Here is a 17,272-nt window from a genome sequence, read left to right as displayed (position 1 = left end):
CCTTCTTTTCATCTTCTTTCTCTCCATTAAAGTCCCTCCGCTTCCATATGCTCTATTGAGCCAAACACACCCTTAAAATCAAAATTCAAATTCAAACCTACACTTTTAAAAAATGCCTAATTTGATATGGTAATTGTGAATATTGTTAAAAGGTAAGGATGCCATATAGAGTTAAAAAGGAAAATTGAAGATAGATGTAGACCTGACTTCAATTTTAATTATTTAAATTAGGTTTAATTAGAATTTAATTACAAAATTCCCACAGGCTTAATTATGTAGTCCCTTAATCGTTTTTCAGCAGACTGTGAAAATAGAATTATGACATACCAAGTTTCCTATTTTCTAGTAGTATCTTATATTGATTGATTCGGAAAACAAACTATAATAACAAGGTGGACGATCGAGGAAGATGCACATTCCTGCACATATTTTGCTTCAGCCATCATTTAAAAAAAAAAAAAAAAAGACTAGAACTTGAACACGAATTGGTAATTAACAACCTAATGAAAATATGATCATTACGATACGCTCAAATGAGTATATATATAAGATAATCAACTTGCTTCTAACATAACCATCCTGATTTAAGATGAAATAAGCAGTAGCTTACAAACCTAAAATAACATTCGGAACAGATTTTCTGTGACAGCAAGACCAATGAACGTGACCTAATTACCTAAATTAATCGTCTTAAAATTGCGGGATATGAAGTAATCACAATCAAATTGTTCGGAGTAATTATCAATTTGCTGGAAAACGAGAGAGGGCTTTATTTTTATTTTTATTTTTTACCAGAAGAGAGAGCTTTATTTAAGACTCTAGGAACTTGCAATTAAATTTTAATTAAATCTAACTGAAATAACCAAAAATAAAATCAGGTCTAAAATTATCTTCAATTTTCCTTTGTAATTACAGAAGTGCATTATGGTCTTCTAACAACAATACAACATTCATAATTTCCTAATTAGACCTCTTATCATGATTAGGAAATCATTAAACGTATAAGCTTAAATTTAGATTTTGGCATCTCATATCTCAGCTGGATTTAATTAGGATTAGCTAAATTTAAAGTATAATACTATCACAAAACTTTATAAATCACTCACGTTAGGGGCGGGTGCCATTTTGAGTATTTTACTTAAATCTCTGTGCCCCAAGAAATTAGCTTCGGTAGTTTCAGGTGCGGGGGCACTTGTATTTTAACACAAATAGTGCTCCTCCTGTCCTAAATATAAGACTCATTTTGTAGTGTAAATTACACTACAAAATGAGTCTTATATTTAGGACATGAGGAGTATAATATAAAATCCAAAATTGAATTGAACTATATATAAGCTCAAAAGTTAGACTATTACGAAGATATAGTTAAAATAGAAAAAGTAATTTATAATCCACTATAAATGGCAGCTATTATTTTTTCCATCAAAGGAATTATAAGCATGAAACACCCAGTTTTTCATTATGCTGATTCTAAATTTTAGAAAATTGTTGCTATTTATTTATCGCATACAGAAATAAAACAAAAATTATTGATTAATAATAAAACTTAGATATGCAAGGGGTCATGAGAATAAGAGAATTTAAAGGCCACATATTCCAGTCCGTGTAAATACTAAAATATAACGACTTTAAGAAAGTTCAATTAGATCGACGTTGCTTATATCGTACTCAACAGTAAACAATGAGTAGTTTTATACTTAGGAAAATACACAAAGGAAAAGAAAAAGAAGAAAGGAAGCCGCTACTCATTAGCTAGTATTGGATAGTCATATATTTTTCTCTTTTAAAAAAATACATTAGTGGAGGAAGGAGAAGAAATAAGGCTGCAAGAAACCCGTCGCACAGTGTGTATATAGACCCATGGGGATAAGCGCTAGCAGGGGCCGTGAGCAAAAGAGAGATCCAGGAAAATGGGACAGAGGAGGAGTAATGAAATTGAGATAGAGGGAGGGAGTATGTTCAGCGAGAAAATGAGAAGAGCTCAAAAAGCTTACTGCGTTAGAGATTGGAAAGCCTTCAAGCAAATCTTTGAGGGAGACAAGAAAGAACTGCTCAACAATTTTGACTTGGTTGGGAACCACGCTCTCAGCATCGCAATTCGCAGCCGTGATCGTAATCTCTTTAAGGATTTGCTGGAGATGCTATCCGAAGAAGAAAGGTGGCTCGCATTGACCAAGCCCAGTCGTGGAGGCAACACTATTCTTCACAGTATCGCCGCACGAAGAAGAGTGTACATGGAGATAATAGATTTTATACTCGACTACGAAAAGGAGGCGGCGGCGGCACTGCCGGAGGAGGAAAACAAAAGGAGAGGGCCGAAATTACTGGAGAGGAAAAACAGAAGAGGTGAAACGCCACTGTTCAGGGCTGCTGCGTTCGGCAACCTCAAGATGCTCCACCATGTGTTCCATAAGGAGCATTTTGCAGAAGCAGCTCAGTCCGAGGGTGACGCTTTGAAAATTCACCAATACAGCAATACTGAGACCATTCTGCATGCTAGCATTAATGCCCAACATTTTGGTTTGTAATTCAATTCATAGATCGCTTACTACACTATATATATACTATATATATATATATATGTATTTTTCTTGTCCTGCAACTCTGAGACAAGTTTGATTATATTCTTGATGATATGATGAGTGCAGATGCAGCTCTTTGGATAATAAGTAAAATGAATGGGACAAAGCTAGCGCTGGCACGGAATGACGCGAACCTTACTAGTCTTCAGCTACTTGCTCTCCTGCCCGAGGCTTTCCGGAGCAACTACCATATGGGATTCTTCATTAACCTCATCTATAATTGTACGTACTCTCTCTCTCTCTCTCTCTCTCTCTCTCTCTACACACAGCATAAATAATTTTCTTTTTTAACTGCATAACTCCATCAACTCTCACAACTCTTGAAATGGGGTGTACATACATACATATATAAAAATGTATATAACTTGTACATGGATATATAGTGCTTCCCGATGAAAGATACCAATTAATCGAAGGTCCCGATAGCTCTGAGTGGACTGGGCATCGCACAGACATAGAAACTGGTCCACGTGAGAGTTCCAAGCCGCCAACTTTTGGTAATCTGATCTCTGTTTCAAAAATATTTGCTCAAATTTTATAATATGTCTTGATCTATCGTTGTCGTCTAAGCAGATATATATATATCTCTTACTTGCAGCAAGTTATCTTTCAAGAATCAACTTTGCTGTCTGAAGTAGTCTAGCTGAAGGTGCCATCATGATGTTTTTCTGAAAATCAAAACGCGCACGCGCACGCACTTGTTTTGAGTATATATACTAACACGAATAATTAGCAGTATTCAGGGGATTGAATCTCTCTGGAAAGATAAGAGGAAGCATCAGTTAGCGAAGAGTTTGGCGGAGTTTCTGGTGAAGCATGACTTCTCGTGGCAGATCTCGTCTAGTAGTCGTCCAACTGATGATTTACAGGTCCAACTGCCACCTGTTCTTTACAACGTCGAAAAAAGGAAACAACAACTGGAAAGGAAGGAACAGAAAGAAGATGATCAGAGCAAACCTCAACATTATAGAACACCATTGTTCGTAGCAGCCAGCACTGGGATTGAAGAGATCGTGGAGTTGTTCCTTAAAGAGCATCCAATGTCTATAAATTACATGGGTAAAGAAGGCCATAATATACTACAAATAGCCGTTAGGCACCGTCAATTGAAAATCTTCAAACTGCTCAGGAAAAATCCATTATTTTCTTCCCTTGGCTATCGAATATCTGTTGCAAATTGCACCGCGTTGCACGAAGTTGCCCGAATGAACTATTACAGAGGATCATCCCAACCTGGTGCAGCATTCAAACTACAAGATGAACTCAAGTGGTACAGAGTATGTATCTTAAGGTTTCAATAATTCTATTTAGTAGTATTCAAGGCAACCAAGATTCCCCCCCGGGCTTGATGGCAACCAAGATTTTGTTTTGTGTTTCTGTGGATGTGCAGCGAGTGGAAAAGGTTGTTCCCAGTCATCTACATTTGCATTCTGACAATCAGTTACTAACAGCGAAAGATGTTCTGGAGATGGAGCACCATGACATGCTTGAACAAGCCCGACAATGGATAAAGCAAACAGCCGAGTCTTGCTCCACCGTGGCCGTTCTTGTGGCGACGGTGGTCTTTGCGGCGGCCTACACAATTCCGGGAGGGAGTGAGGCTGGCACGCCGGTGCTTCTCAGTTCACCGATTTTCATCTTCTTCACTGTCATGGACGTTGTGGCACTTGCCTTCTCTTTGGCTTCTGTGGTCATGTTTCTTTCCATCATCACATCACCATTTGAGCTCTGGAATTTCCACAAGTCTCTCCCCCGTAAACTGAATACAGGGTTTACTTTCCTGTTCTTGGCTTTGACCTCCACCATGCTTGCGTTTTCTGCAACTATTTTGCTCACAATTAAGTTGCCGTGGAAGAAATGGACTTCGACTTTGGTGTACAGTGCCGCGTTCTTTCCTGTCACCATATTTGGATTGATTGAGTTCCCACTTTATAGCAAGATTCCAATCTTGATCCATAAGGTATGTAAGAAGGCGATGAAGGCGATTAATGCGACTGGTCGAGTCGTCAAAAGATTTAAGCGGCCAAAAAATCAACAATCGAGCAGCATTTAGTGCAAATTTTAAATAGAAGAGTGTGTTAATTTGTGCTTTTTTGCTCAGTATGAAGAGGTTTGTTTGTGTGTGAGGAAGCCTTTTTTGGTATGTTAAACCACGTATTCTTAGGATGTCTCTCGAAAATTCTGACAAATGAAAAGGATTTTTTTTTGTTATTATTTTACGCTTGACATAATTGAATTCTAAAATCCATTAAAAAGGAGACATGCACTCAATAAAAATTAAAAAGGAAACAATATTTGTAGATTCCAATTATACAATCAGTTTTGTTTTTATTAGGTATTTAGAACATATTGGGTCACAATTTAGTGGGGCGTATTCCTGATGCGATAATTATCATCTTCATAGCAATAGCCAGACCACTCTTTCATGCCAATTTAGTAAAATGTTCTTGCCAATGCCAGCAGGGACCACGAGGGGCCGAAAAACATCCCCAAGAAATCAAGGGCTTGTTTTATTTTTTGTTTTGAAAACAATTTTTTGTTTTTGAAAAGAAAAAAAAAACTTGTTTGGTAATTTGTTTTTACTTAATTTTTAAAAAAAACAAAAAGCAGTAATATGTTTTTAAAAACCAAAACAACTTTTACATGTTTTCTTGTTTTTGTTTTTGTGTTTTTCATTTTTTGTTTTGAAAAATTTTAAAATTTTCTTCTCTTCTCACCTACTATCCACATTTATCATTACCAGGGACAACTATCACCTACTAAGTATAATTTTCTATGATTTTTTTTCAACATGATTTTTTAAAATTATTATCCAAACAAAGTTTTTTGTTTTTTGTTTTCAAAACTTGTTCTAAGAAACAATTTTATAAAATTGTTTTGAGGGAAAAAAAAAAAAAAGCAACTTAACAAGTTAGCCGAGTATTTATGAACCCATGGTCTTGGCTTGGCTAGCCCATCAAGGGCTGACTCAATATTAAAGTCCAGCATAGAAATTGAAGCTTCTCTTTTCTTACCAACAAAACTCAAGCAGATTCTATATATACTAATCCAAAACACACGGACAAGACCATAAAATAATATCCTGATGAGGTTGAGCATTGGAGGAACAATAACATGAATTGCACGATTATTTAGAATCAATCTCTAAAAAGTCGGTCTAAGAATTTTTTAAAAAAAAAATCCGCATGGTTCTCAAATTTTGGAATTTATTTGTTTTAGGTATTACGTGGATAAGGTTGGATCCAGTATAATACTCAAATTGACCAGCGTTTCTATTTCCATTAAAAGCTTGATATTCACAAAGAGGGCCCCACAAAAGTTTTCCCAATGTAAGACTCATGACATATTCGTATTATACAGGCAAATGAATTATTGAAGCTTCATGATTGTGTTATCTGGTTTTTTTTTCATGCCATTAATTATATTTTTTACTAGAGAAATGTGCAATAATTGCCTGATTATAAGTGAAACCAAACTTATATTTAAAAAAAAAAAGCCAATTATGCTATTAAGTCACAGGTCATTGGCTGTCATTAATTCTCACCGTTGCCATAAGTGATATCTTGCATAAGCCATTTAAATTTACTTACAGATAGTGTTCCTTTTTTTTTTAATCATAACTCGTATATATACACCTATTAGAAAATTTAAATTATTCACAATTCCACGTTTAAAAAAATTTAAGAAAAGTAGTTGTTGTCGTTGGGCTATAAGTTCCTGCCAACTGCAAATACAGCTGCCTTCTGAATTGCTGAATGTTAAGGTGGAAAAACACTTGTAAGTTAAAAGAAAACCAGTTTATGAGCAAATTCTCTTATTTTCAACTTTCCAATTGCGGCTTTTGTGAGAAGTCTGCATTTCTGTCTTTTGAAATGAAGTCCTTTGAAATCAAGTTTGCCATCACTTTTCTCTTTTAAAAATGAATAATTTACAGAATTCTTTCAAATAATAAAATATTAAAATAAAATTGAAAAACAAATAAAGTAAAATCTAAATCATTACACAATCAAATTCTGCTCCACACAGCATCTTAAAAAAGCAGCTTCGTTGGCTCGCAACCTCGTAACTTAATAAGCAGCATCGTCTCTCACGTAGTATAATATATAAATATATACGATAACAAGTTTTTTTTTTAATTTCATATTTAGAGGATTTGATTTCACGGAAAATCCTAAAAAAAAGACTGTTGAATTTTAAAGTGACAAATCAGAAATTACTCCAAAAATGTGTTGTTATTTACTTTTTGAGTGTAATCATTTTCTTTATAAATATAATAACCAATACTGATTTGAAATTTTAAAATTTAACAATTATTCTTTTAGGATTTTTCCTTGATTTTAAAGGGGACCACACAACTACGCAGGAGACTAGACTAAGTAGCAAGATTAGAGTTGAAAAGGGAATAAAATAAAATAAGAGGAGGCACGTTATGGATGGGCTGGATCCCATTGACCAACTAATTCTAATGATTGATCCAAAAAGCCTGCACTGCTCATGAAATAATAATTCACCATCATGCTCCTCCAATTACCAATCGACAAATTCAAAATTTAATTATTCAATTAATTATTTCAATCCCTATAAAAACACAAAATTTCTTAAATAAAAGAAAACCCAAATCATCAATTATAGCTTTAATCACGGTAGGATGATTTTGATCATCATGACCCTAACATGGCTGCCTTCGCTTCGATTTAGGTCGGAACTCAGCAAGGACAGGAAAAAGAATGGTGTGCACTGTATAGGGTGTGCCCCATCTCACCAAATTACAGTCTCCTTCTGCCTTTTGTTTCGTCCTATATTTCTTGCCTATTATTCCTCAATTTATTTTCTTACTGCAAATTGTAATAGCAACGGATTGTCCTATTGTATTCACTTATTTGGTCTAATAAAGGATGTTTTCTATCTTCGATACATCTCACAGGAATTTTGTTAATAAGAATGTTTCTCTATGAAAAGAAAAGGAGTTTTTCTTTTTGAAAGAAAGTGATGATCATGATTTATTAAGGCTTTTTTTGATATGGAGTAAAATAAACCGGCTAATGAAATTAAACTATATGAAATACTCTCTCTAGTTTTTTAAAATAAGAGTTAGCTAGAAGTTGAATTTAATTTTGTATTCAAGATCTCCGTCATTTTATAAACTGATGTGTAATATAATATTATGATAAGCATTTAAAAAAAATTATGTAATGAATTAATTTATTCGACTTTCTTAATTTACTTAAATTAGTTAATAAGTAATTATTATATTAAGAAATGGAGGGAGTATATTTGATTTTTTTTTGTTAAATAAAACTAAATAGTGGCATGCACCCAAATAATAATTATGTTTTTTCTATTAACATTATGTATGCTAATGGTTAGAGATCAGATTGAACGAACCACTAGAATCTTGTCTTTTTTTTCCAAACCAAAACAATGAGTCGACCCGAATTAATTCAACAAAATCAAGTCATCGACGCCAAGTTTTCTCCCCAGAATACAACTAATCAAGGAAGATTATTACGCATGATGCTCATTAAAGAAAGATAACGATACTAGTTATTAATTCTAGGCTCTAGCTGAAGGAAAGTCTAAGACATATAAAAATTGAGAAGGAAGATGTGATCAGGTGGGTCTCTAGGCAATACATACATATATATATATATATATTTATATATTATGGGTGGGGGATAGGGTTATATATATGTAGGTACAACTAATTAGAAGTATGCGTGGGAGGCTAGCTAGCATTTTCATACCTGATCTAGGTTGATTAGGTTAATTAGGTGCATTTTTATTCCTAACTATATATAATTGGGCGATAACCCTTGGTTTTTTTAAAAAAAATATAATAATGCTTCCCTTCTGGACTTCGCATGTGATACTTATTTGAAGAACAAATTAGCTTTGGATTTTACAATACACGCATTATTTAACCCATTATCTCTCCAATCTTTTCGACTTTATAAAACGATAACCTAAATAGATTTACTAGTTACTACTGTTTTGTTTTTTTTTGGGTGAAAGAGTACCTACTGCTTTTGTCTGTTTGACAAAATAAACTTATCAAGTACTGCTGAATTAATGTATTAATAATAATAATTGAATCAGTTTGCTAATTAAAAAAATGACACACGCTAATTAATGATTGGGTCTTTCGACCAAAAATAAATGATGGGGTCACCAGAGAATAAATTTAATGAGCTTGGAGGCTTGGGGCAATGTCTCAAATTTATGTCGAACCTTTAAAATAGAGAAAATTAAGTGGAAGATTTCCTTGCCTTCCGATCCATAGAAGGCCTTAGTCAACAATTAATATCTATTTTTATTATCTATGCATGAAACTGATCTGTATCCCCAAAAAAATGCATGAAAGTGATATGAATCATTGAATGTGTGTGTGTGTGTGTGGAATTGACACAATAACAGAAAAACTAAATTTTATATTGAAGTCTTGATTGTGTTGTAGGAGCAGGAAAGAGACACTACAAATGGGGTGAATAATTTAATTTGGTGAGATATATAATTACAAATAGACAGAATTGACAAATATAAATATATTAATTTATCCTATATGTTATTAATTGAGAGATATTGAAGATTGGGAGAGCATGGTATGTATGTGGCATTAAAAGAAAAATAAATATGGGAGGACAAACATGAGATATGACATAAAGGATTATTATTTTTTTTTCCTGCAATTTAAAGGATTATTAAGGGGACAAATAGATTATGCAGTGCATGAAGAAGAGGAGCAAATTAATTGATTTTAAGTGAAAGGGATTTATGTATTATAATGTGGATTAGGATGCAAATAAAGGAGGGAGAAGCGTGCGGAGAAGAAGCAATTTGTAGAAGGGATAGCGCCACGTGGCCTGAACAACTCGGTCCCCATGCCGGCTCCAGCGGCTTTTTGACTTTCCCTCCCTCAGACCGGCCCCCATTCGCCATATGAGCTAGCCTGCAACCACGCCTGACGCTTGAGGAAAAATGATACAAATATGACACTTAAATTTAAAAATGTTAAAATAGTTACTTGAATTTGTAAAATCTTAATTTAGTTATAAGTGACCAATTTGATATTTGTAAATTTATTGAAATGATCATATTATTTTTATTTTATTTATTATATTTTAAAAAAAAAATCCACTGGCTGATCAGTCGTCAAAGCTCGTGCCGCAGCGGCCGCAGGAGCTGAAGTGGCTGGCAATAAATTTTTTAAATTTTTTACAATTTCAGTAAAACAGTTAACAAGCTTTATAACGCTATCAACAAGTTTAGTATAACAGTTGACAACAAATTTTTTAAAAAATCCAAAAAACAGCATTTTTACAACTTCAGTAATCTTGTTAACAAGTTTCATAACTCTATTAACAAATTTGGTATAACATTTAACAACAAATTTTTTGAAAAAATAAAAAAAGGTATTTCTACAACTTTAGTAACTACTTTTTTTAAGAAATTTTACAATTTTAATAAAAGGTTAATAAGTTTTGTAATACTATTAATAAGTTCAGTACAACATTTAATAACATGTTTTTTAGAAAATTCAAAAAAAGGTATTTTTATAACTTTAGTAATTACTTTTTTTTTTTGAAAATTTTTACAATTTCAGTAAAACGGTTAACAAGTTTTGTAACACTATTAACAAGTTCAGTATAACAGTTAACAACAAGTTTTTCAGGAAATTTAAAAAGTAGCATTTTTAGAACTTCAGTAATATCCTTAACAAGTTTTGTAACTCTATTAACACGTTCTGTATAGCATTTAACAACAGGTTTTCTGAAAAATTCAAAAAGTGACATTTTTACAACTTCGGTAACACGATTAACAAGTCATGTAATGATATTAACAACTCTTATAAAGGTTGATGTTTTTTATATTAGCTCCCTATGAAAGTTGTACAACAAAATTTTTTCACTTATTAGGCAGCCATTATGGTAATAAGAATTGTTAATATCGTTACATGACTTGTTAACCGTATTACTAAAGTTGTAAAAAGCCACTTTTTGAATTTTTTAAAAAAATTTGTTATTAAATGCTATACCAAATTTGTTAATGGCATTACTAAAATTGTAAAAATACTACTTTTTGAATTTTTTGAAAAACCTATTGTTAACTGCTATACTGAACTTGTTAATAACATTACAAAACTTGTTAACTGTTTTACTGAAATGATAAAAATTTTCCAAAAAAAGTAGTTACTAAAGTTGTAAAAACTTTTTTTTAATTTTTTAAAAAACCTGTTGTTAAATATTATATCGCAGTTGTTAATAGAGTTATGGAACTTGTTAATGGCGTTAATGAAGTTGTAAAAATGCTACTTTTTGAATTTTCTAAAAAACCTGTTATTAACTGCTATACTGAATTTGTTAATAGCGTTACAAAACTTGCTAACCGTTTTACTAAAATTGTAAAAAATTTCAAAAAAATTGTTGCTAGCCGCCGAAGCTCAGGCGACCGATTGGCATAAGCTACCGGAGCTCCGGTGACAGCAGCCACCTGAGCTCCGGCGACTGGCAAGTCAGTAGGGCATTTGGTTTTTTTAAAAAACAATAAATAAAATAAAAGGTAATGTAGTCATTTCAATAAATTTACAAATGTCAAATTGGTCACTTATGAATAAATTAGGATTTTGCAAATTGAAGTGACCATTTTGGTATTTCCAAATTCAAGTGTCATTTTTGTGTCGTTTTCTCGACGCTTTATCCCAAATAAATCAAAATAACAATCATATTTTCTATTTTATCTTTGAATACTATTTTCATTCCGTTTCACTCTCTCTGTTGAAATATTTTAAATTGTATTCAATTTATTTTTATTCACACTGGAAATACTGATATTATATTTATAATACAAAAAATAGGATTAGATTGCACAAAATTCCCCTGCAATTCATGTTATTTGTAAATAATTTGTCCTAAATTTTGTAAACCTCCATAGTTTTCCACGTTTACGCGGACAACAGAACTATTTAATTTTTCTGATTGTTTATTAGCAAATAAAAAAAAATAATAAGTTATATGTATATGAAAATCAAGTTTAAGATGGTATAAGTTTAATAGTTCAGGGTTATCTATACAAATGTAAAAGTTTACATGTTCATTGTAAAATTTTAAAAGTTAGAGAGAATAATTATATAAGAAATAAAGCTTATAAAAATAGCAAATTTGCAATATATTTATAACCAGAATTCTAAAATTCAAATAGAGCAGTAAAAACAAATTCCTTAACTAATATTTTTTCTCTGCGCCAATTTAATTACATTTGGACTAATGACCCTTCACCACTATAACTGATTCAAGGATCCGATTTTAACTACCTTTTTATAATTACTCTTTAACTCACACGGGTTTGTATTATTTTTCTTGTGACTTTGCCCTCAGACTTGTTATGTTGCGGTGCATTTACATGCAAATTTGGTTACGTTTATTTATTTTAAAACAATATGCGTAGTCCTCAAAGTCAATTAAAGACGGTAATAAATATGGGCGCCGCGTCGAAGGACAAGAGATTCAAGAAGCTCGTGCTGGCGTTACTCTTTCCCTGCAAAGTGAAAAAAGAAAAGAAAAGAAAATCGAGTTTCTGTGACTCAAAAGTCGAGAGGGTATATAAAGAAGAATATTACTCTGTGAAGGAAGTAAGAAACCCCGTTTCCCTCCTCCTCCTGTGCTCATTCCGTCCCCTCGCCCTTCTATTTTGTCCTTTCTTCCACTTTTCCCTAATTTTCTTGCTTCCAATTTCGATATCGACGGAGGTTCATTTCTTGTGCCCCCCTCCAGCCCCAGGAGCATTAATTAAACCCCCAACCTCTCTGATGCGGCTTTCTTCTTTGGCCCCATCTTCTTCTCGGTTCGTTTCTGTCATTTTCCCCACCTCCTCCTGAAGTGACGTTGCGTTTTAAATGTTCTTCACAATCCTCACGGCTTCTTCTCTCTAATTGCCTCATTCTTTTATCTCATCTTCTTCCATGTCCCCCTCAATCTCTCGCTCATACTTGTTATTCTTGCTGTAATTGTTCCTGCTTCTGCGTCTTTTAGCTCCTCTAAGCAGGCGCCGCGATGAGTCAACTTGGGCTAATGTTGCGGGAATCGCTTCAGAGAGACCGAGAGGAAAGAACGATTCTGGGTTTGTTAACGGAGCAGATGGAATCTGCGAACGGGGATGATCATAGTGATAGAGAGCCTCGAAGGAGACGGAGTTTAAAAGAACGGCTAAGATTCACCGGTATGGGGTGTTGTGGGGCCACCTGGGGTTTTCGTCCGGCCTCCGTTAGACGCGAAGGAGAGGAGGAGGAGGAAGAAGAAGACGACGACGAACGGCGGCAGCAGCGGCAAAGGCTTCAAGAACAGAATCCTGGTCAAAGATCGAGCTCATCAGACCCGGATTGTTTGAGCCCCAACCCAGCGGGTTCGGGCATGAATCTTGCGGCTGCATTGGCGGCGGAGCGTCAATTTCGGGGGACGCAAGAACCAGAAACTGGGAGGCAAGGAACCACCGGAGACAATTTCCGGCCGGAAGGAGTGGGTGCTGCGCCGGGGACGCCGTGGAGGGTGTCGCTGATGAGGCTGCTAGAGGAGGGTGAGGGAGGCGACGTGGACATGACGGTGACGGTGACGGAGAACGGAGGAACGGGGAATGATACGGTGTGCTGCGTGTGCATGGGAAGGAAGAAAGGAGCGGCATTTATCCCATGTGGGCATACTTTTTGCAGAGTGTGCTCCAGAGAGCTGTGGCTCAACCGAGGGACCTGTCCCCTCTGTAACCGTTCGATCCTCGAGATTCTCGACATCTTCTGAAATTCCTCACCATCTATTTTCCTTTCTTTTCCTTCTGGGATTCCGTGAGGACTCCATTTTCCATCGCTTGATGGGAAATTTGTTCTTCTTGTTTTTCCGCCACCAACTCGATACCTCACACTGTAATACGACCACATAGTATGAATTTTGTTGTGACGATTTTTACATATATATTCTAATATTGTTTTCCCTATAGATTATTCTGTTTATGCGATGGCGAAAAAAGAAAATTCAATTTATGAGTCTCATCATCTGAAAATGTATCGTCTCCTTTTGATTTCTGACGTGTTAGCTGGGGGCAATTCCACGATAAAAGACAAACTTATTTACGCGGTAATTTGAAAAAAAATTGAAGGGTTTTAGAGAATTATAAACACGATATTACACATAGGGACAATTGATGATTATCTTTATTTTAGGCATCAGACAAGGAGGCAGACATTTTGACTTAAAATATTTTGTAAATGATTATTGAATCATAGGTGTGACAAAATTAAAATCTCGTGAATTAAATTTAGCTAAAGGGTTAAAGATGAGAATTCAAAAAAGTAACAGTGAGATGTCGGAAAGAGTCAAAAACTGGGGCGAGTTTTGGTGAAGAAGGGCAGATGGTTTTGAAGGGAATATTAGGTTAGAAAATATGCTACAAACTCTCCCTCGCAGATTTAGGTCAACCAAACTTATTAAGAAGAGTCCAATTAAAAAGATATTTGGATAGAAACAAAATCATAAGACCCAGTTGACTAATTTAAAGAGATTAAGGAAGTAAGTTGAGTTAGTTATCTGTCCTAAATAAGTGTTGTCTTTCCTAAAATATCCTTACTAATCAAGTGTATTGATTAGAATTCTTATTATTAGAACGGCTACGTTGAAAAAAAATGTATAAATATGAGAGACAAAGTGGATTGAAGTCTTATATTTAGGACTAAAATAAAAGTCAAACATGGTTTTATATTAAGAACTGGAAGTAGTATTTTAAAAGTGTTTTTACAATATACAAAATAAATATATAGAGGAATTTGTCTTAATTTAACAAAAAATTCTTTTTGAAAGGGATTATTAAGCCATCCAAACACCCTGAGAAGGACGTGAATAATGAACTCATACTGCAACATGCGTTTTTTATATACTCGATTGATATTCAGTTAAATTTACATAATTTTAATTGGTTTGGACCAACAATGCAGCGGTACATGTTTAACTCGAAGTTTGCCAACCCAATAGAAGTATTGAATGTTCTCTCTCTCTCTCTCTCTCTCTCTCTCTCTAGGCCACCATATCTACTTTGATGTTTAGGATTAGGATTGGTTTAGGACCAGGCTCCAGCCAATGACTTAGCACGAGGTTGGGCTTGATTGGTTTCTTAGTACACTGCCTTTCCTTAATTCATGAATCATCATATCCTTTCCTTAATTCCATGCACCACTCATGTGATGCAATTAATAATACTAAAAAGTCATCCGCATCCCCAAAAAAAAAATTACAGCAAAGTAAATATGAGTCTGATGTTAAATTGATTACTACGGCACGATCAAATTATCCCTTTTTTTTTCCAAAATATATATCAACTAATATTTAAAGTCCGTTTGGTAGGAAATATTGAAAATGAGGGATATAAACTAGGATTACAATTTTAAAAAAATTATTAAAAATTTTTTTAGCATGAATAATTACTTATTATATGATATTAGACAAACTTATAGAAGCAGGACTGGGGAATACCTCTTTTTTCCATAGTATTTTCCAATCCCACATATATAGGTTTGTCTAATCCTATATAATAAGTAATTTCTCATGTTAAATATTATTTTTTAATCTCAATTCTAATCCATATCTCTTATTTTTAATGTTTTGTTCCAAATAGTGCCTAAAGATTCTGTTGGGCTCCATCAATTCAATTCAGATCCAGACACCCTTAGCTACTACTCTGCTAAATTTAGTGGATCGTTGTACTTACCCTCCTCTTGGGTTCAGGCCCACTAGAATTCTGGGCCAAACAGCTGGTTAACAAAAACGGAAAGGGCTGCTTAATTATTTTTAGACATGCTATAAGACAATAAGGAGTCAGCTGGTTAAAAAAAGTTAAAGGGCTGCTTAATTAATTTCTGGGTTAAGAGCCGAAGTTTGGAGTAAAGACCGCAGCCACCATGTGAACAATATATCAAGTTCTAAGTCAAATCGATAAGATGACTACTGATGATATTTAGCAAATTAAGTTATGTTTAATTATTGATCAAGAAGTCTCTCTAACGCAAAATACACACACATTTAACTACATGATTTCCCATATGTTACTTGACAAATCAAAGGGGTAATAAATTTAATATATTTTCTCTTCCTTTTTAAACGTAACTGACGACGTAATCGACATTATGACGTTATAATATCCAATCACTACTTCCTCCATATAGATGCGTGTGTGTTCTGCGAGCGGAGATGAAGAGTAGAAATCTGGCTTCTAGTGAGAGAGAGAGAGAATGAATGAACAGTAGATATGCATGAACTTTATCATCAAGGACAAAAATAATGATATAATGAACAATGATATTTATATATTGATGTGGCTTTTGTTTCTTTTTTTCTTTTTAAAATTAAATGAAAGGCATTTTAGTCCACAAACCACAAAATTTAATTCCAAATAAATGATCAAGGCTCTAGGATTTATAGTGATGTTTCAAAAATTGTACGGGCCTTAAATGACATTTTCTTGCTTTAAGAGCCCTTGTGATGACAACTTCCCTGTTTTGGGTTCCAATTTCAACAAATCATAATTCGGATTTTGACAAATTGGTTTTGGAATATTGATGATAAGTTGATATGTGAGAAGGTTCCAAAGTTTACCTGGGATATTTGTTCTCTACTGCTGGGAATATATATCTCCGAACCACGTTTGGATAAAATTCAATTCATATTCACTTTTTTTTTTTAGCAATGCCTTTAATATGATTACTTCCAATCCGAAAATATTTATACGTGGCAAAAAAAAAAAAGAAGACCTGGTATAATGTATAAGCAATTGCTTGTGCATTTTGTATCAATTCTTCTGATTTTTAAAAATAAGAGTTACTAAACTAATTTCAGGCCAAAGAACCAAGGCTTGAAGCCATGAAGACCGTAACCACTATGTGAATCATATCAAGTTCCAAGGTAGTTGTCAAGATGACTACAGATGATACTTAGAAAATTGATTAAATGATATATTAATTACTGTGATCTTTATCTTCAAGGACAAGAATAATGATATATAATGAACAATGATATTTATGTATTGATGTGGTTTTTGTTTTTGTCTTTTAAAATTAAATGAAAGGGCTTATAAAAAAAAATTAAATGAAAGGCATTTTATTACTTAAACCGCACCATTTAATTTCAAATAAATGTTTCAAAAAATTTTGGGCCTTATATGACATCCTCCCCACTTTAGGGTTCCAACTTTAACAAATCATGTTCAGATTTTGATAAGTTGCTTTTGAAATATTGATAAGTTGATGTGTGACTAGGTTCCAAAGTTTGCTAGGGATATTCTTTAGTGCTGGGAATATGCATCGCTGAAGCACATTTGGATAAAATCCAATTGAGATTCACTTATACCTTTCAAGGTAGAAAGAAAGAAGCTAACACGTAAAAGTTGCCCCAGAGATGCCATGCAATTAAACAAAAATTAAAGCTCCATTGATGCACTAAAAATATTACCCTCAACTTTATTCTCAGGAATAAGGAATAATGGCCGATGATAGATCACAGGATTTGGGATTTCTAGACTTAACCATTTCATTGGAAGGGATTAGGGTTTCAAATTGGTGAAGAAAAAAAAACACAAGAAAGTAAAACGATGGCCAGTGGAGTATTATTATAATAAGAAGACAACCAAGATTCTTGCTTTCATTTCTGATGAGGACGAAAACA

General features: G+C 33.9%; 3 protein-coding genes across 3 annotated transcripts; all 3 read left to right on the top strand.

The window, feature by feature from the left end:
• The first annotated feature begins 1,910 nt into the window (after nt 1-1,910).
• On the top strand, nt 1,911-2,528 carry LOC114736002 (uncharacterized). The gene has a single exon (XM_028923793.1). It carries the CDS (start codon nt 1,911-1,913, stop codon nt 2,526-2,528), a length of 618 nt encoding a protein of 205 aa, XP_028779626.1.
• A 711-nt stretch (nt 2,529-3,239) lies between these two features.
• Nucleotides 3,240-4,635, top strand: LOC114736001 (ankyrin repeat-containing protein ITN1-like). The gene is made up of 3 exons (XM_028923792.1): nt 3,240-3,244; nt 3,319-3,859; nt 3,973-4,635. Exons 1-3 carry the CDS (start codon nt 3,240-3,242, stop codon nt 4,633-4,635), a joined length of 1,209 nt encoding a protein of 402 aa, XP_028779625.1.
• A 7,869-nt stretch (nt 4,636-12,504) lies between these two features.
• Nucleotides 12,505-13,525, top strand: LOC114736004 (uncharacterized). The gene has a single exon (XM_028923794.1). The coding sequence runs from the start codon at nt 12,629-12,631 to the stop codon at nt 13,364-13,366; it is 738 nt and encodes a 245-aa protein (XP_028779627.1). The 5' UTR covers nt 12,505-12,628; the 3' UTR covers nt 13,367-13,525.
• Nucleotides 13,526-17,272: the final 3,747 nt, after the last annotated feature.

This window comes from Neltuma alba, unplaced genomic scaffold, assembly GCF_004799145.2.
Source record: "Neltuma alba isolate B1F8T4 unplaced genomic scaffold, ASM479914v2 tig00013280_pilon, whole genome shotgun sequence".
NCBI lineage: Eukaryota > Viridiplantae > Streptophyta > Magnoliopsida > Fabales > Fabaceae > Neltuma > Neltuma alba.
This window is presented reverse-complemented; position numbering and strand designations above follow the sequence as displayed.